At 43.3% G+C, this 21029-nt stretch overlaps 1 protein-coding gene across 2 annotated transcripts in view; it reads right to left on the bottom strand.

The window, feature by feature from the left end:
- CUL9 (cullin 9) overlaps window positions 1-21029 on the bottom strand; it is a 43052-nt gene that overhangs the window by 16449 nt on the left and 5574 nt on the right. For both annotated transcript variants that reach the window (XM_077161865.1, XM_077161866.1), the window contains exons 4-25: window positions 20176-20311; window positions 19834-20027; window positions 19190-19583; window positions 18585-18777; window positions 15885-16092; window positions 14043-14239; window positions 13450-13667; window positions 12410-12656; window positions 12216-12321; window positions 11419-11646; window positions 11048-11138; window positions 10738-10909; window positions 9170-9275; window positions 8785-8880; window positions 8330-8505; window positions 7901-8034; window positions 7341-7520; window positions 6999-7108; window positions 6716-6898; window positions 6411-6571; window positions 5904-6132; window positions 5619-5808 (exon numbers count right to left, since the gene is read on the bottom strand). In XM_077161865.1, the coding sequence (XP_077017980.1) occupies window positions 5619-5808; window positions 5904-6132; window positions 6411-6571; window positions 6716-6898; window positions 6999-7108; window positions 7341-7520; window positions 7901-8034; window positions 8330-8505; window positions 8785-8880; window positions 9170-9275; window positions 10738-10909; window positions 11048-11138; window positions 11419-11646; window positions 12216-12321; window positions 12410-12656; window positions 13450-13667; window positions 14043-14239; window positions 15885-16092; window positions 18585-18777; window positions 19190-19583; window positions 19834-20027; window positions 20176-20311 (3949 nt within the window). The remainder of the gene's footprint in view (window positions 1-5618; window positions 5809-5903; window positions 6133-6410; window positions 6572-6715; window positions 6899-6998; window positions 7109-7340; window positions 7521-7900; window positions 8035-8329; window positions 8506-8784; window positions 8881-9169; window positions 9276-10737; window positions 10910-11047; window positions 11139-11418; window positions 11647-12215; window positions 12322-12409; window positions 12657-13449; window positions 13668-14042; window positions 14240-15884; window positions 16093-18584; window positions 18778-19189; window positions 19584-19833; window positions 20028-20175; window positions 20312-21029) is intronic.

The following is a 21029-nucleotide window of genomic DNA, read 5'->3' as shown; positions in this document are numbered from 1 at the left end:
CCCCAAAATACGTGAGCAATACGCTGCAAACACTGAAAAGGGAAATAGACACATATACCATAATAGTTGGAGACTTCAATTCACCACTCTCATCAATGGACAGAACATCTAGACACAGGATCGATAAAGAAATAGAGAATCTGAATATTACTATAAATGAGCTAGACTTAACAGACATTTATAGGACATTACATCCCACAACAGCAGGACACACCTTTTTCTCAAGTGCTCATGGATCATTCTCAAAGATAGACCATATGCTGGGTCACAAAGCAAGTCTTAACAAATTTAAAAAGATTGAAATCCTACACAACACTTTCTCGGATCATAAAGGAATGAAGTTGGAAATCAATAATAGGCGGAGTGCCAGAAAATTCACAAATACGTGGAGGCTCAACAACACACTCTTAAACAACGAGTGGGTCAAAGAAGAAATTGCAAAAGAAATTAGTAAATGCCTCGAGGCGAATGAAAATGAAAACACAACATATCAAAACTTATGGGACGCAGCAAAGGCAGTGCTAAGAGGGAAATTTATTGCCCTAAATGCCTTTATCAGAAAAGAAGAAAAGGAAAAAATGCAGGAATTAACTGTCCACTTGGAAGAACTGGAGAAAGAACAGCAAACTAATCCCAAAGCAAGCAAAAGGAAAGAAATAACAAAGATTAGAGCTGAAATAAATGAAATTGAAAACATAAAAACAATAGAGAAAATCAATAAGACCAGAAGTTGGTTCTATGAGAAAATCAATAAGATTGATGGGCCCTTAGCAAGATTGACAAAAAGAAGAAGAGAGAGGATGCAAATAAATAAGATCAGAAATGGAAGAGGAGACATAACTACTGACCTCACAGAAATAAAGGAGGTTATAACAGGATACTATGAACAACTTTATGCTAATAAATACAACAATTTAGATGAAATGGACGGGTTCCTGGAAAGACATGAACAACCAACTTTGACTCAAGAAGAAATAGATGACCTCAACAAACCAATCACAAGTAAAGAAATTGAATTAGTCATTCAAAAGCTCCCTAAAAAGAAAAGTCCAGGACCAGACGGCTTCACATGTGAATTCTATCAAACATTCCAGAAAGAATTAGTACCAACTCTCCTCAAACTCTTCAAAATAATCGAAGTGGAGGGAAAACTACCTAATTCATTCTATGAAGCCAACATCACCCTCATACCAAAATCAGGCAAAGATATTACAAAAAAAAGAAAACTACAGACCAATCTCTCTAATGAATATAGATGCAAAAATCCTCAATAAAATTCTAGCAAATCGTATCCAACAACACATTAAAAGAATTATACATCATGACCAAGTAGGATTCATCCTAGGTATGCAAGGATGGTTCAACATAAGAAAATCAAGTAATGTAATACACCACATCAACAAATCAAAGCAGAAAAATCACATGATCATCTCAATTGATGCAGAGAAGGCATTTGACAAGATTCAACATCCTTTCCTGTTGAAAACACTTCAAAAGATAGGAATACAAGGGAACTTCCTTAAAATGATAGAGGGAATATATGAAAAACCCACAGCTAATATCATCCTCAATGGGGAAAAATTGAAAACTTTCCCCCTAAGATCAGGAACAAGATAAGGATGTCCACTATCACCACTATTATTCAACATTGTGTTGGAAGTTCTAGCCAAAGCAATTAGACAAGAAAAAGAAATGCAAGGCATCAAAATTGGAAAGGAAGAAGTAAAACTATCACTGTTTGCAGACGATATGATACTATACGTAGAAAACCCAGAAAAATCCACAACAAAATTACTAGAGCTAATAAATGAGTACAGCAAAGTAGCAGGTTACAAGATCAACATTCAAAAATCTGTAGCTTTTCTATACACTAGTAATGAACAAGCTGAGGGGGAAATCAAGAAACGAATCCCATTTACAATCGCAACTAAAAGAATAAAATACCTAGGAATAAATTTAACCAAAGAGACAAAAAACCTATATAAAGAAAACTACAAAAAACTGCTAAAAGAAATCACAGAAGACCTAAATAGATGGAAGGGCATACCGTGTTCATGGATTGGAAGACTAAATATAATTAAGATGTCAATCCTACCTAAACTGATCTACAGATTCAATGCAATACCAATCAAAATCCCAACAACTTATTTTTCAGAAATAGAAAAACCAATAAGCAAATTTATCTGGAAGGGCAGGGTGCCCCGAATTGCTAAAAACATCTTGAGGAAAAAAAACGAAGCTGGAGGTCTCGCGATGCTGGACTTTAAGGCATATTATGAAGCCACAGTGGTCAAAACAGCATGTTATTGGCATAAAGATAGATATATCGACCAGTGGAATCGAATAGAGTGCTCAGATATAGACCCTCTCATCTATGGACATTTGATCTTTGATAAGGCAGTCAAGCCAACTCACCTGGGACAGAACAGTCTCTTCAATAAATGGTGCCTAGAGAACTGGATATCCATATGTAAAAGAATGAAAGAAGACCCGTATCTCACACCTTATACAAAAGTTAACTCAAAATGGATCAAAGATCTAAACATTAGGTCTAAGACCATAAAACAGTTAGAGGAAAATGTAGGGAGATATCTTATGAATCTTACAACTGGAGGAGGTTTTATGGACCTTAAACCTAAAGCAAGAGCACTGAAGAAAGAAATAAATAAATGGGAGCTCCTCAAAATTAAACACTTTTGTGCATCAAAGAACTTCATCAAGAAAGTAGAAAGACAGCCTACACAATGGGAGACAATATTTGGAAATGACATATCAGATAAAGGTCTAGTATCCAGAATTTATAAAGAAATTGTTCAACTAAACAACAAAAAGATAGCCAACCCAATTACAAAATGGGAAAAAGACTTGAACAGACACCTACCAGAAGAGGAAATATGGATGGCCAAGAGGCACATGAAGAGATGCTCAATGTCCCTGGCCATTAGAGAAATGCAAATCAAAACCACAATGAGATATCATTTCACACCCACCAGAATGGCCATTATCAACAAAACAGAAAATGACAAATGCTGGAGAGGATGCGGAGAAAGAGGCACACTTATCCACTGTTGGTGGTAATGTCTAATGGTGTAACCACTGTGGAAGGCAGTTTGGCGGTTCCTCAAAAAGCTGAATATAGAATTGCCATACGACCCAGCAATACCATTGCTAGGTATCTACTCAAAGGACTTAAGGGCAAAGACACAAAGGGACATTTGCACACCAATGTTTATAGCAGCGTTATTTACAATTGCAAAGAGATGGAAACAGCCAAAATGTCCATCAACAGAAGAATGGCTAAACAAACTGTGGTATATACATACGATGGAATATTATGCAGCTTTAAGACAAGATAAACTTATGAAGCATGTAATAACATGGATGGACCGAGAGAATATTATGCTGAGTGAATCCAGCCAAAAACCAAAGGACAAATACCTACGGTCCCACTGATGTGAACGGACATTCGAGAATAAACTTGGAATATGTCATTGGTAATACAGTCCAGCAGGAGTTAGAAACAGGGTAAGATAATGGGTAATTGGAGCTGAAGGGATACAGACTGTGCAACAGGACTAGATACAAAAACTCAAAAATGGACAGCACAATAATACCTAAATGTAAAGTAATCATGTTAAAACACTGAATGAAGCTGCATCTGAGCTATAAGGTTTTTTTTTTTTTTTTACTATTATTACTACTTTTATTTCTTTTCTTTATATTAACATTTTATATCTTTTTCTGTTGTGTTGCTAGTTCCTCTAAACCGATGCAAATGTACTAAGAAACGATGATCATGCATCTATGTGATGATGTTAAGAATTACTGAGTGCATATGTAGAATGGTATGATTTCTAAATGTTGTGTTAATTTCTTTTTTTTTTCTTTACGTTAATAAAAAAAAAAAAAGTATTTCCAAATGGGGGAAAAAACTAATGTGAAAGGATAGAAAAAGAGAGGCTAAAATGATAGTAACCAAAGAAAGCATACTTTTTCTTTTCTTTTTGGTATACTAATAATACCAGACAAAAATACACTTTAAGAGAAAAAGCTTTACTAGAAAGAAAGATGGTCACTTCATAATAATAATAATATTTAATTTACCATGACTAGTCTAAATTTGGGTAGTTCATCCTTTATGGTAGTCACACATACCTATTTAAATTTAAACTATTAAAATTAAATTAAATATTCAGCTCCTCAGTTGCACTAGCCACATTTCAAATGCCCAATAAACAGGAATGGCTGCCATACTGAATAGTGCAGAAAAGAATTTTTCCATCATTGCACAAAGTTATACTACACAGTGCTGTTAAATGATCCCAAATTTGTATCTAATGGTATACATCATTAAATATGTGTAAAATGTCAAAGCATATATAAAGCAAAATTGATATAATTTCAAATAAATTAAGAAATTCACTATCATAATGACAGATTTTAGCACACCTTCTCTAATAATAGACGGAGCAGACAAAAATTAGTAAAGTTATAGATTTGAACAGTATAATTAACAAGGTCAATTTAAGGTAATACATAGAATCCTATATCCAACAGCTGAAGAATACACACTCTTCTTAATCACACATGGAACACTTATAAAATTTGTCCATCTACTAGGCCATAAAGGAAGTCTCAATAAATTGCAAAGATTTGGAATCACAGAAACCACATTCATGTTCACAATGGAACAAAGGTTGAGAAAACTGAAAGAAAGTGTAACTAGGCAAACTAAAATTTGCTTGTAAATTTTAAAATATACTTCTAAAAAACTAATAAATCAAAGAAGAAATAATAACGGAAATTAGAAAAATTTTAGAACTAAACAATAATAAAAACACTACATATACTATGTAATTAAAACTTATGGACCATCCCAAATCTCTCAACAGCAGAATGCGTAAATATATTCACACACCAGAAAAGGATTCAGCAATACAAAAGAACAAACCAACATCCAATTATAACAACCTGGATAATTTCCACAGACATCATGTTGAAAGAAATCAGACACATTAGAATATATAATCTATGATTCCATTGTGTAATGTTCAAATACAGACCATACATCTATGGTGATAAAGGGAAGAATAATGGTTTCTCTTGGAAGAAAACACTGATTGAAATAGGGCATGGGAGGGGAAAGCTTCTGGGTGCTGGGTCGTAGTTATATGGGTATATAAGCATGTAATAATTCATTAAGCTTTATAATTAAGCTTTGTATACTTTACAGAACAGTAATTATACTTCAATTGAAAAACTTTTTTTTTAAAACTGTTTTGGGGGCAGCTAAAGCAATATTAAGGGGAAAATGAATAGCCTTAAATACTTTTATTTGGAAAAAAGTCTGAAAAGATGGAAAATTAATTAAGCATGTAACCTGAAGTTAGAAAAAGGAAAAGAGAACAAATTCATTCAAATATGAAGAAAATGATAAGAGTAGAAATTAATGAAGATACAACCCACAATTTTTTCACCCTTCCCTGCTGTCCCTACAGACTGTTTTTTTGTTTGTTTTTTTTTTATTTACGTGCTCCTGTCCAAAGGTTCTCTCCTCTTCCTTTCTTTCTACCCCAATCTCACCCCAATCTCTCATTTTTTTCTCTCTAGCTCCTCACTTTGACTGTAGAAGTTGGAGAAGCAGTCAAGGGCTTCACAGAATTCTGTGGGAAGGCACTTTCTGGGATGGTACAGGTAGCAGAGTGGGGAGACCGGCCAGTAGCGTGGTGACAGGACCAGCACAGAAACTGTTGGACTTGGGTCTTCAATAAATAGCTCTTCCTCAGCCTCTTCTTCCTCCTCTTCCTCCTAAGGGATAGAAGGATTTCAAGGGACCCTGGCTCTCTTCTTTGAGCTAGTCTCCTCCTGCTCTCCTAGTCTCCCTCCTTTTCCCTTGCTCTTACCTCCTCTTTCTCTAGTCCTTGTTCCTCTTCATCCTCCTGCTCCAAGAGCAGTTTGTCAAGCTGCTGGAGCTGGTAAAGGTGGAACTGGCACTGCAGCTCCTCAGAGGTGTTCAGGCTCTGCAGCATCTGCTGGGGTAGGCGGTTGGGGAAGCAGAGGCCAATCTGCTCTAGCACAGCCCCCTCCAGCCAGCTCGAGCCCAAGCTCAGGAGACGGTCTGCCATGTAGTGCCTGCAGCACAAAGCCCAAACTAAGCCTCAGTGTGGGTGTCGGGCATGGACTAGGCCCAGCTTCCCCTCCAAAATTCAGGTCCCTCTGCGTAGGCCTGCTGGAGTCACAGGCCCTACCCCATCTCTTCCTTCCTGCTCCTTTTCCATCAGTGTGAAGTCCATCTCTGTGTCTTAATCTCTCCTCACTGCCTACTCCCTCATCTCCCCTCCAGGACCAACATTATCCCCCTCTCTAGACTCTAGGCCCCTCATTCCTTCCTTCTCAGGATCTGCACTCACTGGTAGAAGTATTCAAAAGTTGTGGCCAGCTCCAGACCAGAAAGAACCATCATGGGTTCCATGTGCCGCTGAAGTTGCCCCAGCATTTCCACTGCAGGGGCTCTACCCATCAGGCCACCCTGGATCTGCTGGTCGATGTGCCGGGCAAACTGCTCGCTCATCTGGGGGACATCAGAAAGGGCAATGGGAAACCCATGAACAAGGGAATAGAAATGGGAAGTTGGAAGTGAAAGGGCAGAGCAGGAAGAAGATGCACATTGAACAGCTCTTGCAGCCCCACTGAACAGGAGGCTGGCTGTACTCACATGGGCTGTGGTGAGGAAGGACTGCTGCATCAAGGCACCGGAGAAGCCACTGCGCAGAGCCAGTGTGAAGGCTGCCCGAGGTCCAAACAGCTCTGCACTGGCTCTCTGCAGGTCCTCGTAGAGTTCACAGTAACGAGACACAAAGTCTGGGGCTCTCCAGGCTGCAGTCAGGAACCTGTTGACCTGAGGATAAAGGTCAAGAAAAGGTAAAAGGAACAGTCCCGGTATGGTGACAGCCTAGCAGCCCCACCCCATTCTTCAGACTTAAGCTTCTCCTGCCCACCTGCTCCTGCACCACACTCAGCCAGCACTGGGTTATGTTTCTCAGGCTGCTGCTTGGAAGAACTGGTGAAAGGCCAAGGCTCTGATCCCGACCCTTACTGTTCTTGCTGACTGTGGAGACAGAGGGTAAAGGAAGGAGTATCATCTCAGCCTCTGGGTGACTCCAAGGCACTTGGGTCCTGACCCCCTGGAAAGGCCAGGGGGTCACAGGGGCATGGAAAAGCCCACAGCAAAGCGTAAGGATGAATAAAATCCACGGGGTGGGGGGTGGGGGGGGCAGGATGCAGAGCCAGACATCACCACTGCCCAATTCCTAATTCAACTGGCCGTGGTTGGAACTTACAGGGCCGAGTGGATGGCTCAGGGGAAGGTCCAGGAGGAGGCTCCACATGCACCAGCAAGTGGCAAAGGCGACGAACTCGAGAAGCAAAGGACGCTGCTCTACTCAGAGGATATCGAGAATTTTCCCTTTGCTCTAAGTACCGACCTAGCAGCCAACCCAAGGAGCTCACACCTTCTGCATCTGAGAAAGAAGACAGGTCAGCAACAGGTCTCCATGGGAAATGGGGGACAGGATAGCCTAGGGAGGAGGAGAATGAAGGAACAATTGTACAAGAAGATTTTGGGGACAGCAGGGCCCCCAGTCATTCTCCCCTCCCCACCAAGGTTTGTTTCAACTAGACTCTCGGGATATGGTAACAGGTTGGGGGTGGTGATAGAAAGGGAGACTCAAATATGAACGCCTCGGGGAGTAGTCCTTGAGGCAGGAAGGAGAGGAACACTGATGTGACAGGCCTTTAGGAATAAAGACAGGAACCATGAGAACCAAGAGCATTAACTCGGGTGATCCTTGGGAATAATTATGAGGAGCTGGTTAGTGGGGCCAGGTGTGGGGACGGTTACCGGGGGAGGTGATGTTCTGCACCAGGGGGCTGACCAGGGCCTCCCAGCACGTCTTGCCCAGGGCTCGGGCGGCCTCGTCATCAGGGAGAAAGCGATCAGCAAAATTCTGCTCATGGCGCAAAACCCTGTTCAGTCTGGGAACAAGAAGTGTATGGTCAAGGATTATATGCATAGATATCCCCGAGGCCTCCCTTCAATTGCAGATCAACTCCACTTCATTCTGTCCTCTGTCCTGTCCAATTCCCAACTCCCTCCTAGCAACAATATACTTCTCACCTATGTTCATTTTCCCCCTCATGTCCTGGCTCCAGCTTTGCCTTCCTGACTCCCACAAAAAAATGTATCTCCCACCTCTTACTTCTGAAGTGTCCTGCTCCCCTTTGCCCTGTCTCTCCTCCCTTCAACCCTGCCTGCCTCCTACCCACACACCTGGGGCAGAGCTGGAGGAGGCGATTGCGATCCTCTGCTATGTCCTGGCTCCAGGCTTGTGCCTGAATTGTGTAGAAGAGACACGTACGGCGACATAGCTGCTCCCGGAACAGTGGCCAGAATGTGGGCTTGGGGCCCAGAACCTCCACACCCCGAACACGGGTGTCGATGCCGCCCTACAACATGCACAGACTTATCCATCACCCAAGCCACCTTAGCCATCAGGCACTACTGAAGCCAGCCTCTACAGGAAGTCACAGACTGAGACCTCACAACTGAATTTCCTAGAGCCACGTGGAACATCCTCACTATTCTGGAATTCAACAAGTTCCTGGACTGCCTCCCAAGCAGCCCAAGAAGGAACCTTGGCTAGCCCTGGCCCCCCAAATGTTAAAGAACCCAGCCACTACAGAGATCCTGCACTACCTCCTGACTCCCAAGTCTCTTTGCCTTACCTGCTGGCAGCGCTTTATTCGGATTTGGATGATGGGCCAGAAGCGGTTCAAATTCTCCAAGAGGATTACCCGGCTGGCAGAGGGCATCACATTCACCTGGTAGGGGAGAGGAGAAGAGAGAGAGAGCTGTAACCTCCATAAGTGCAGTTGGAAGGGCTGTTGACAGCAACCAAGTTAGTTAGGGTGTGTGCCCTTCACTTCTCTGGCATCAAGCCCAGGGAACTATGGGATTCCACATCCCTCATTCCGCTCTTGCTGTTTATGAGGGAATGTGTTCGTATGGGCAATGGATTTAGGAATTCCTAGGAACTGTGCACATCTCACAAGGCCCTGAGACAAACAGAAGGATGCAGTGGAAGTGTAAGGGGGGCACAAGGAACCCTACCGTGTTGAGCTCGGTGCTGATGCAACTGGTGCTGTCACCCCCAAGCACCACCACCCTGGCTGGCATGTAACTTGAGTCCTCACTGGCCACCAGCAGAGTCAGCTGCCTGGGAGAGAAGAGTAATCAGTCAAAACTGGGGCCCTGGTCTTGGGTTCAAAAGCCTCTTCAACCCCCTGCTTCCTTCTCAGGCTCCTGTTCCTCTGCTGTCTCCTTAAATATCAAACTTCTCCAGGCCCTCTGTTCTTCCTTTATATTCTCCCAAAGTGACTTCATTTACATCTACAGTTTCAACCAAAAATTAATACACCAACAACTCATCTACATCTCTGGTACAGACTTCTATAATGCTATTGTACCTGAGAGACATTTCTATGCCATGTCCCACAGGCCCTTCCAAGTCAACATGCCCAAAATGGACTCAATCTATCTGTCAACATAAACCTGCTCCCTTTCTTAGTTTTCTCTCCTGGGAAATAAAACAGCCATCCACCCAGTACTCAACTAAAACATTCTGTTACAGTGGACTTCACCATTTCATATCCTCCCACATCCAATCATTGGCAAGTCTTCTAGACTCTACCTCAGTTTCTCCCAATCCAATGCCTCCTCTATATTCCTAGCCCCTCTAACTAAAGATACTTATCATTTCTCAACTAGACTGCTGCATAAACCTTCCAACTTTCTCTCCTGGGCTCCAACCCAAACTCCCATATTATTAGCGTGAACTTGCTAAATTGAAAATCTAGTCTTGTCTTACCCCTTCTTAAAACCCTTCAAAGGCTCCCCAGGTTTCAGAATAAGTTCACACTTCTTAATTTTTTGTGTATTCTGGCTTCTGGTTACTTTTCTGGTCTTATCTTCTGCTACCCTACTATCTACACCTTCCATTCAAGTCAAACACAATAACTTAAAGTTCTCCCAAATGCATCATCTTACTTCCATTTTACACATATGCTGTCCCTCTGCCTCAGATGTCCACTGAGCTTCTGCTTTATCTAATTAATTTCTACTTCCAAACTCAGCTCAGTCAACCCCTCCTTCAGGAGTCTTCTCAACTGCTTCAGGTATTCTCATGGTCTCTCAGGATCCAATGCACAGGTCGACCATTGTATTTTCTCTTATTCTATAGTCTTAATGATTTTCTCACCTGTCTCCCCCACTAGACATGTTCCCTAAAAACGGGCACCATATCTTATTATCCTTCTATCTGAAATCCCTTGCACAGTGCCTAGCACAGAGTACACATTTAACAGATGCCTGTGGGAAGAACGAATCAGTGAGCTGCTGATCTCCCTTGACACCAAGCACAGGACAGTGATCTCTGTACCAAGGGGCCAGTGAGGGAAGCATGTCACCAGGCTTAGAGGCCAGTGGGGGAAGCATGTCACCAGGCTTAGGCAGTGAGGGGTATCTATACATAGCAAAGGAAGGTAGGTCAATGTGTTTACATGTTCACTGAACAAAATGGGTTTGTGTCCCTTAGGCATAGGGGTTATGGATTGTATATATGGCTATTTGAGGCATATCAGAATATACATGTGTGTGGATACACAAGGGTGTGTTCACACCTAACAAGAACACCACGGTGCATGTGTAGGGTGATGGAGTGTGAGCCGGTGCTGCCGTTGGACTCCCAGTAGGTCTTGGGATTGCGGTCCGTCAGCTTGCTGGCCCGGTGCGGGTTAGAAGACACCTCCACCTTCTCCCAGCACTTGTCCTCCTTCACTTCCACACTGGAGCCTGGGGACAAGCGAAAGGGGTGGAGGTCGCAGCTTGGTTAGTTGAGGAAGGTAAAAAGAAAGGGACTAAGGAGCAGGAAGGGATAGGGAAAACAGATGCTAGGATGGGAGTCACAAGTAAGTAGATGGAGGCACCAACCTTGGCAGAGATGCCTGAGGAAAACATCAAAAAAGGGGATATTGATGGGTTGGTGGGTTCGTCTATGGTCTTCAATCTGGCTCAGCACCATCTATAGCAGGAATATCAAAGAGAAGGGGAATAGGAAAGAGAGAGGAACACAGGAAAATTACACATAAATCTTTAAGGAGAAGATTTAGGGGCCACAGGGCACTCAATTCCTTTCTCCCTAAACTAGCAAAAAAGGATGCTGTAGGATAAAGAATGAGGAACAAATGCCCCAGATTTGCCACAATCTGTGCCCCCACACCAAACAAGACACATCTAGAATCCCGTTCCCAGCTTCTGGCTTACTTTCTCCCTCAGCATCATAACCACAAGCCCCTCCTTACCTGAATGCAGCCAGCTAGGATGCTGGAGGTGAGGTTACTGTAGAGTTGGGCATGTTTTTCACACTCTGTCACCAGGTCCCGAAGCTCACAGCCCAGCAGCAGCTGAGCTGAGTGCTTGTCCAAGACTTTGGACAGGGCTTCTTTGGCTCCCAGGCAGCAGAGGACCACTGCATAGTCCTTATGCAGTGAGGACAGACGATGCAGGAAGCAGATCAGCTCTTGAATAACCTGAGCCCAGAGTCACATAGATTAATTCGTGGGAAACAAAAGGCAGGAGATACATGGGTTGAAGAGGTAGGCTCAGTAAACGAAGTATGGCAGCTGAGATTTTGGAGAAACTTTCAAACCCCAGAGAAAGGACAGTACCAAAGACAGGCTGGAAGCGAACACTAGGATGCTGGGACTCCAGAGTGAGTCAGCAGGAGCAGAGATTGGGCACAGCTTCCTGGGCTTCTTCCTGCCAAGGCCAAGCTATCTCAAGAGCCAACCTTGATGCCTGAGCCTCACACTACAATGCACAAAACCTCGAAGGGTAGAGAGCAGGGAATATTTGGATTGGTGAATGCTGGCTTCTCCTAAATCCAGAATCTAAAATCCAGGTGCGGTCAAAAGGTTTATACTTCAGAGATGCCAGTTCTGGAGACTGAGATGACATTAGCGTTCCTTTTCCTGCCCACACCTGCAGTTTCCCCAGACTCATTCAGAAAGGCTCTGCTTGCTCTCCAGAGCACCTTAAGAGGTATTTGGTGCCCCAGATGCTGCCTTTCCCTCACCCACCCCTGCCAGAGCCATGGTACCTCAGAGTCACTGTTGGGGCCACTCAGGCAGTTGAGGCAGGGCTCTAAGACCTCGTGCCACGGAAGGACCATTGCATCAGGGAAATCCAGTAGCCGGGTCATGACCCTGGGAGAGGGGATAGAAATGAGTGAAGTTCCTCTAGTCTGCCAGCTCCCTCACCCAGGATGCCAGAGTATCTGGACTGGGCCCTCACCTCAACACAGTCAGCAGCAGAGTTTTATTGGGCCCAGGGGCATCCAGAGTCCGCAGCAGCAGGAGAAATGGCTGGGTCTCCCGCTGGAGGCGCTTGAGGAGGGGCCTCACGGCACCCCCTGGACCGCCCTCACGGCACAGCACCCGCTCCAAGTCCAGGAGTAGCTCTGCAGATGGTCCCCCCACCAAGGATCGGATCAGTAGTTCAGGGGACCCACCCTGGCCCTGGGTGCTGGGGGTCTCCAGTACTGCAGCCCAGATATATAGGGAAGAAAAGAAACATGTATGAAGAGGAGCTATACAAGTTTGTCAAATGAAATGGGAAGGTCCAGAAAATCACCCCAAAACTTTCCTCCTATTTTGAGGATGTCTGCAGTTTCTACCAAATTGTGAGGAATTTTCTTTTCCGGCCAAAAATATATACTTAGCTACATTTAAAAAAAAATCTAGTATAGCAAACACTGCTAAGTAAACACACCATTTTTAACTCATATAGTCATAAAATTACCCCTTTTATTCATATTTCTAAATTTTGTATTTTATAGCCAACATCGGAAATACTGTATTTCACTTACTCTAAGACACCATTGACCTTATATTACTAAATGTTAATCATGCTGTTACATAAGTCAATAAATATTTAAACACAAAGGATTCCTTCCCTATGACATTAACAGTTTGTGTTTCTAGTTACAAACTTTCCGTGCCATAAGTTACAATTCCTTTACGGTCCCTGGAGAAGGCATTTCAGCCATCCTTCTACTTTACAATAAGCCTGGACCAAACATAGCCCAGGCAGTTGGGAATCCCCAGGTATTCAAAGCCACTGAGAGAAAGCAATTTTGTTGCACCTAGACTCTCCCTCTCCTCCTAGTCTGGAAATTCTACTTAAGATAGAACTTGAGCACCAAGGCATGCACTCATATCCTGAAGATTAACTGTGGCTTTCAGAAAGGTACTGGTATATAAACCTCAAACTTCCTCACCATGGCCTGGTACTGTCCTATCTTTCCAGCAGAACCACCCCCTCCACAATGGTACCTGAGTGATCAGGACTGCCCAGTGGCTCTGAGTAGCGACTGAGAAGCATCATGAGGATGGTGCGTGTGGTCGGCATGGGTTCTGTTCCCAGTGCTATCCCGGAGTGCCTAAGCAAAGCGTCCCTTAGCTCTTGGGTTATAATCTGGTCTCCTAGAGTGTGGTGGTTGCACAAAAGTAGGTTGAGCAGGAGCAGGCCATTTCTCACTGCAGAGGAGCACCTGTGACAGGAGAGGTAACCCAGGAAGAAATTTAAAGAGAGTGAATGCAATGAAAACAGGGAAGTGCAGAGGGGAAGAGCACTGCACTGGGGAGGAAAGGGCTCCAGGGTCCCTCTGAGGCTGGGACAACTGGCCCCTGACCTCAGGTCACTTTATCCAACCCCATGAAGAAGGTCAGGTTCTCTATTCTCTCTGGGAACTCCCTATCCCCCAACCACTTAGCTTTTCTTTCTACAACTGTTAGAGGTACTGTCAGTGTTAAATCTAGATGTAACAACATGAGGGGAATTTCTGTGGAGCATATGAGATGTGGATAGAGGAAAGGAGGGTTTTGGTGCTTAACGGGAGCCTGGAGTTTGGAAGGTAATGCCTGACCCCTCAGTGTTCAGCATTAGGATCACGGCTGCAGGGACAGTGAGAAGCAGGCTCTCAGAGCCTGGCTGTGTGGCAGAGTCAATGCTGGCGAAGATCTCTCTGGTCATCTGAGCATCGAACAAAGGGTGGACAGAATCTCGGCCAGTGACAAAAGTAGGGATCTCAGGGGAGCCAGCAATGGCCAACATCTTCAATGCCTGCAGAGGGAACATGGAAACAGATTTAGGAGTGGTCAAAGCCATCATAAGGAGGAAGGGGAAAGCCAGAGCCATGATGATAGATTCCAAACTTTGGGGCAGCTGAGCTGTCTGTAAAGAGATAGAGTAACAAAAAGAAAGGTAGTAGGTAGTGAAGGGACATCAAATGCAAAAAAAAAAAAAAAAAAGGAGAAGAATGAAAACAAATTTTAGAACCCAAGACTTGATGGTAAAATTAACTTGCAACTTCTATTTGCCCTCATGCTCCCAGCACCAAGGCTAACTGTGTAGAATGGCTACCTCTCCCATATCTTCCCCTCAGAATAATGCCCTTTCAGAGGATCTAGTTGTCTTCAAAGGTTTTCCCTGAAGTTGTCTCCCATCTCTCTTTTTTTTTTTGGGGGGGGGGGGGGTACATGGGCCAGGAATCAAACCCAGAACTACTGCATGACAGGCAAACATTCTACCACTGTACCACCCATGCACCCCTCTCCTATCTCTCTTTACTAGTCCTCCTTTTGTAAAACCTCTCTTCCTTTGAGTTTCATGAAACCATATACTCCTGATTTTTCTCCCCGTCTCCGGTTGCCCCATGCCTGATCCTTAAACAATGAAGTTCCTTGGCCCCTTCCCTTCTCATTTTGCATTCCTTCCCTAAGCTACCTCATCCACTCTCATAGCTTCATTTATCACCTAAACGCCACACTCCCAAATCTGTTTCCTGGGCTTGAAAGCCAGTATCTAGCTCTCATTAACAAGGTTACTTGGTTGTCTCACAGAGTGGCTGGAATTACAGGAAAAATATGTTGTATTTTGGTCCTGCAATTTGAAGAGGATCAGGGAGTTCTTTGAACATATGCAGTCTCAATTGTGAATGCCTGGCCACTCTTGGAAGAAGTACCTAGCTAGTCCCATGAAGGAAAGAGCCTTCATCTCTCCCTGGGACAGCCTGCTCTAAGAGGATGTGAGCTCCCATCCATGCTTATGTCCTTAATATTCTTGGAACCCACTCTCAACATTGCTGATCTTTTCCTATCTGGATGACCTGTCTCCCTTAGGGACCCTTAAGCTATACAGAGCACTCCCTACCCACCCATGCTCCCCATCAGCCAGCACTTCTGTCTAAAGTAGTTAGAACACCAATCTTTCTGCAAGCTCCCCTAGACAAGGGCCTCCCTTTCCTATTTACTGGGACAACGTTGACAGGGAGATAGCAATGTAGGCTTTGTTTTATCCAAATCTAGGATATTCTCTGTATACGGTTCCCCCTGTCCCCCTACAACAAAAGGGGGAAAAACACTACTATTAGTTTAATCGTAGCAACTAGAAAATTAATGTTTAACCAGACACCTGTAACAAAAACAGGCATGGGAAATTAACATAGCTAAAAACTCAACTGCTGACCTTTTCTCCATACCTCCTCCTCCTCCAACCTTCTTCTGCTTAGACCACTTCATCCATCTGCTGCTCAATTTTAAACCTGGGATTCATTCTTAAAAACCCTATTCTCCCTTTCTCCAAATATGCACTCTATCCCAACATCTATTCCCTGGTCTAAACCATCACAGTATCTCCTCAAAGATCAGTAGTCCCCAACCTGGCTATCTCACTCATTCATTTCCCCCACCAAGTCCAGTCCACTCACCGCCAGTCCCGCCTGCTGCACCAAGACAGAGGTCTTATATTCCTGCATGCAAACCAGGACCGCGTAGATGCCACCCTCCCTGGCAAAGAGTGGACGCCACTCATGCTTGGTCATGAGCAAATAAAGGAGGCGCAGGGCCAGTACTACCACTGTCTTCTCTCCCACCCGGTTGGTCAGCAGCTCCACCAGTGTCTTCACTAGCTTCTCTCTGAGAGAGAGAGAGAGAGAAAGAAAACACTGAGATTCCCCATTCCTAAGAGTTATGCTTGACTCCCCAACCATCTGACTCCCTGCCCAACCCCATTCACCAAGATCCAGTCCTTTACCCCACCCCACACTCCTCCAACTCTCTCTCCTTGCCTTAATCTCACCTCTGATCCCCTCTTCTCTGAGGACTAACTGCTTCTGGTTAGGAGGCAGTAGAATGAAATGGTTAAGAACTCTGGCTCCAAAAAAAAAAAAACCTCTGGCTTCTCTTTCCAAATAAATCTATAAATTCAATTTCATTTCAATCAAAATGTCTAAAATGATTTTTTTTAAAGAACATGACAGATTCAAGCACAGGAAGAGAAAATATGCAAGAACAGTCAAGACATTTTTAGAAAAGAGTATCATTTTTAGAAAAGAATACATTTATAATGATTAAAACTCTGGAAGTGATACAGGACAGTCAAACAGATCAACAGATGAGAAGAGAGTTAAAGGGGCATTCAAAAAAATGATGTTGAAACAACTGGCTATCCATTTGAAAAAAGTGAAGTTGGAGCTCTACTTCACACCACTTGCAAAATAAATACCAAATTGATTTCAAAGTGAATGTAAAAAACAAAATCATAGATGTTTTTAGAAGATACAAGGAAAATTTTTATAATCTTGGGATAGGACAGGCCCTCTAAAGTTGAATACAAAATCTAGAAGTTATAAAAAACTGAACAATATAGCAACATAAAAAAAAAACTAAAACTTTAGCACAGTAAAAGACACCAGAAACCAACCAACAAACAAAAAAGACACCAGAAACACAGTTAAGGACTAAGCAACATAAGCTAGAGAAAGGCTGCAATAGAGATGCAGATTTGAAGAAACAGCATCCTAAGTGCTGGTCCCAAGAGGAAAAAGGCAGATACTGACAGTGACAGTATGCAGTAACAGAGACGGATACTGAACAGAGATGGACAGTCATGGTAATATGGAGAAAAAGAACATAAAAGGAGAAATTCTGAGAAAGAAGGCAAATAAGGGTACTGGGAAAGTTCTGTGTTTTTATCTGGTTTTCCTCTGACAACATAAGCTTTATGACAATCACAATGTGAATCAAATATGCTTTAACATATATCCCCTCCTGTGGCCAATATTTATTATAAGAAAGGTAATATACATGGGTAAAATATATAGAAATAGATACAGAAATGTAAGCAAGGATGTTGACCAAAACTTTAAGTGGTTCTCTCGCATAGGTTTTGAGATGATTTCTATCTTAATAATTTTATGATTTTTTTTACAGTGAGCAGAAAAAAAAAAGTACAATTTTGAGGAAAAAAAGACAAGCAAAATTTTTGAAATGTAAATAACAGAGGATTAATAAGCAGAATGTATAAAGAATGTCTATTAATCAATGAGAAAAAGACAAAAACCAAATAAGAGGCAAAGGTTGAGAAAATATTTAGAGGCAGAAACACAAATAATAAATGCATGCATTTATTATTCAATAGAACTAAGAAATTACAAGATACCAATCATTTCAAATTTTGCCAATCTGATAGATAAAAAACAACAGCCAGTGTTGGTAGGGATGAGGGAAAACGGATCCATTCAAACAAGGTATCTGAACCTGGATACAATCGCATCACAGAGGCCTACACAGCAAGGAAAATGATGAAGCAGCTCCATGCAGGCTGACACGGAAATCCCTTTATGACATACAGAGTGGGAGAAAAAAATGTGTAGAGACATGTAGAGTATGATTACATATACTAAAACACAAAATCAAAAAATTTTCTATTTCCAAACACGCAATTGCAAATGTAAATATATAGGTGATCTAAACGATACACACTAGGTTGATAACAAAGGTGAAATAGATCTTTGGCTTTTCATTTCACATTCCCTTATATTCTTCAGATTTTTTTTTTTTTGCATGGCAGGCACTGGGAATCGAACCTGGGTCTCCGGCATGGCAGGTGAAAACTCTGCCTGTTTAGCCACCATGGCCTGCCCTCTAGATTTTTTAAAAAGAGAATGCATTCATATATTATTTACGTAACTAAGAAATAAGCAAAAACTTTAAAAAGGAAAGTAGGAAGGAAAAAGAAAAGAAAAAACTCAAGCACTAGAGCCAAAAAAGACCTAGGTTAGAATTCTGGCTCTGCTATCTGGAAAACACTGGGCAAATTAATTTTTCTAAGTCTCAGTGTACTCATCCATTACAATGGGGATAATACTAGTATCAACTTTTTCTAAGGCATTAGGAGGACTAATGTGCATGCCAAACACTAAACACTGTGTCTGGCACAGCATCAGTGCTCAAAAATTATAAGCCATGACAATATTCCATCCTCCTGCCCAGGTGCTCCTTGGGCTGGCCTTTCTCTCCCCCCCAGCCTTTCTATCTCTTGACCTCATGACCCCTTCCCTTACTAACACCACTTCTTCATCACTGACAGCTTAAACCAAAACCTTTCCCCTCCCCAATATTCTAACCTCAGGGATCTGTCAGGACGGACCAAAGGGTGGTCCCGCTCAGTGGCCTCCTCCACAGCCTGCGAGAGGGCATGGAGCCCTGAAAGCTGCAGGTTTGTGTCCACGCTGGATATCTGCACAGTGGCCACGACCGCTGCCACATGCTGATCGAGGGAGCTTCGTGGACCAGGACCCCGCAAGACTCTAGCCATCTCTGAAATTGGTGGGGGAAAGGCAGTAGCTAAAAGAATTGTGGCACCTCCAAACTGGAAAGTCTTTAAAGGTCAAGCCCAATTATCCCACCGGTTTTGAAATACAAGGTTATTCAGTACTGTAGTTGCATTCAGAATTTTCACTACTCTGATAGAGGGATTAATGATCAAACAATGAAGATGAAGACCTGGAAAATAGACCCTCCTTTCCCAAGGATACTAAAGAAAGAGATACATGGTTGGCTATATATTATCAAGGTCAAAGGGAGAAGATGGATGCATGGTTTCCAGGCATTTTCTCAAACAACTCCGTGGCTTTCCCTTTACCCTATCTACTTCTTCTGTTGACTACCTAGGACTTGTTCCAACTTCTTCACCCTCCCCCCTCCCCCCACCTCTCAGAACCTGACTCACCACTGGCTGCCTCTTTCATGTCAGGGGGCAGAGCCATTCCCTCAGACACTAGAAGCTGGTTAAACAACTGTGAATCGCTCTGTGCCATGGGAGGCTCTGCTTTTGCCTTGTCAGGTTCTGCTCCTGCCTGCAGGGACTCAGCCTCTGCTTTGGGAGACTCAGTCTTTTTCTCTGAAAACTTGGACTCCTCTTCTGGATCTGGGGCACAGGAGTGACTTCGTGAAGAAGAAGAGCTGTTTAGTTCAGCCGGTAGCAGCCGGTACTTGGTGTAGATCTGGGAGTTGAGCAGGTCACTGCGGATGTTGCCCCCAAGCCGATTACTGAGAAGCTGCAGCAGACCCTTAGCCATCTCTATGGGTATGGAGATCTCACCTAGGGCCTTTTCACCTAGAGTCTGTCAACAAAAAGGGTTGTGTATTTCAGGGACAAGCAGACACAGAGGTCCTGAGGACAGTAATGGGAAAAGTGGCCGCCCCTTACCTTGGCCTGTCTACCTTCTATATCTAGACATTTGTCTCCTCTGCCAGCAGGACCTTTCATAGCTCCAGCCACCTCCTGAGAACTAGTCCATGTCTAGAACTCCCTTAGACAATCCTACCTCTAACCCCACCACAAACCCTGTAGATATTTCAGGCCTCTAATACCTCATCCAGGTTCTCCCGAAGATTCTGGAAAATTGATTGCTGCTCACGTATGTCTAGTTTCTTGATGAAGAAGAGCAGCTCCCACCACTCAGCTTGTGTCAAGAATCCCAATTCTTCTGTCCTCTGAGGTTCGGGCTGGAGGTATGACAGAGAATAGAGCCCATCCACAGGCTTCCACTCCAAGGAGGGAAATGCTGAGAATAAAGGAACAGGGGTCTCAGTATCTATCAGGAATAGAGTAGATTTATGAATCTTGGGGGTAACTCATGGTCAAGCGTGACCTTATCCCAGTCACCACCTCTCTGTCCAGAAGTACTCTGTTCACATCCTTCCTGGGCTCACCTGTGCCCAACAAAGTAGCTCCTTCCCCCTTCTCCATAGCTGCTGAAGTCATATCTTCAGCACCGTCCTCAGGGCCCAAGATTTCCAGCATGTGCCAGTGTACCCAGTAGGTGCGGCCTGTTGACTGCCAGAAGACCTGGTATGGAGGAAAGAAGAAAGAGAGAAGAAGAAAGAGGGCTCAGTCCCTCTGAAGCCCTAGGCTGTGAAAGCTTGAGAAGCCATGGCCTGGTCCAGACCAGGGGCACAGAGCCCTCAGATACACATATGGCCGGACTCAGAAAAACCCCCATATAGCCAAAGGTTTCCTTCCTCTTCGAAAAGTTTAACACAGAACTACCACATACCTAGTAATTCCACTCCTAGGTATATACTTAAAAGAATTGAAAGCAGGGACTCAGACAGATACTTGCATACCAAAGTTCATGGTAGCATTATTCACAATAGTCAAAAGGTGGAAACAACCCAAGTATCCATTAACAGATGAACGGATAAACAAAATGTGGCATTTATCCATACTGTAATTTTCAGCCATAAGAACAGATGAAGCTCTGATACATACTACAATATGGAGGAACCTTGAAAACATCATACTAAGTGAAATAAGCCAGACACAAAAGGACAAATATTGTATGACTCACTTATATGAAAAATCTAGAATAGGCAAATTCATAGAAACAGAAAGTAGATCAGAAGTTATCCAGGCTGGGGAGAGGGGGGAAATAGGGAGTTATTGCTTAATGTCTATAGACTTTCTATACAGGGTGATAAAAAGTTTTGGAAATAGTGATAATGTTTGTACAACTTTGTGAATGTAATTAATGTCACCAAATTATACACTTAAATATGGTTTAAAA

This window comes from Tamandua tetradactyla, chromosome 5, assembly GCF_023851605.1.
Source record: "Tamandua tetradactyla isolate mTamTet1 chromosome 5, mTamTet1.pri, whole genome shotgun sequence".
NCBI classification, from domain to species: domain Eukaryota; kingdom Metazoa; phylum Chordata; class Mammalia; order Pilosa; family Myrmecophagidae; genus Tamandua; species Tamandua tetradactyla.
The sequence above is the reverse complement of the archived record's forward strand: the minus strand, read 5'-3'. Positions and strand labels throughout refer to the sequence as shown.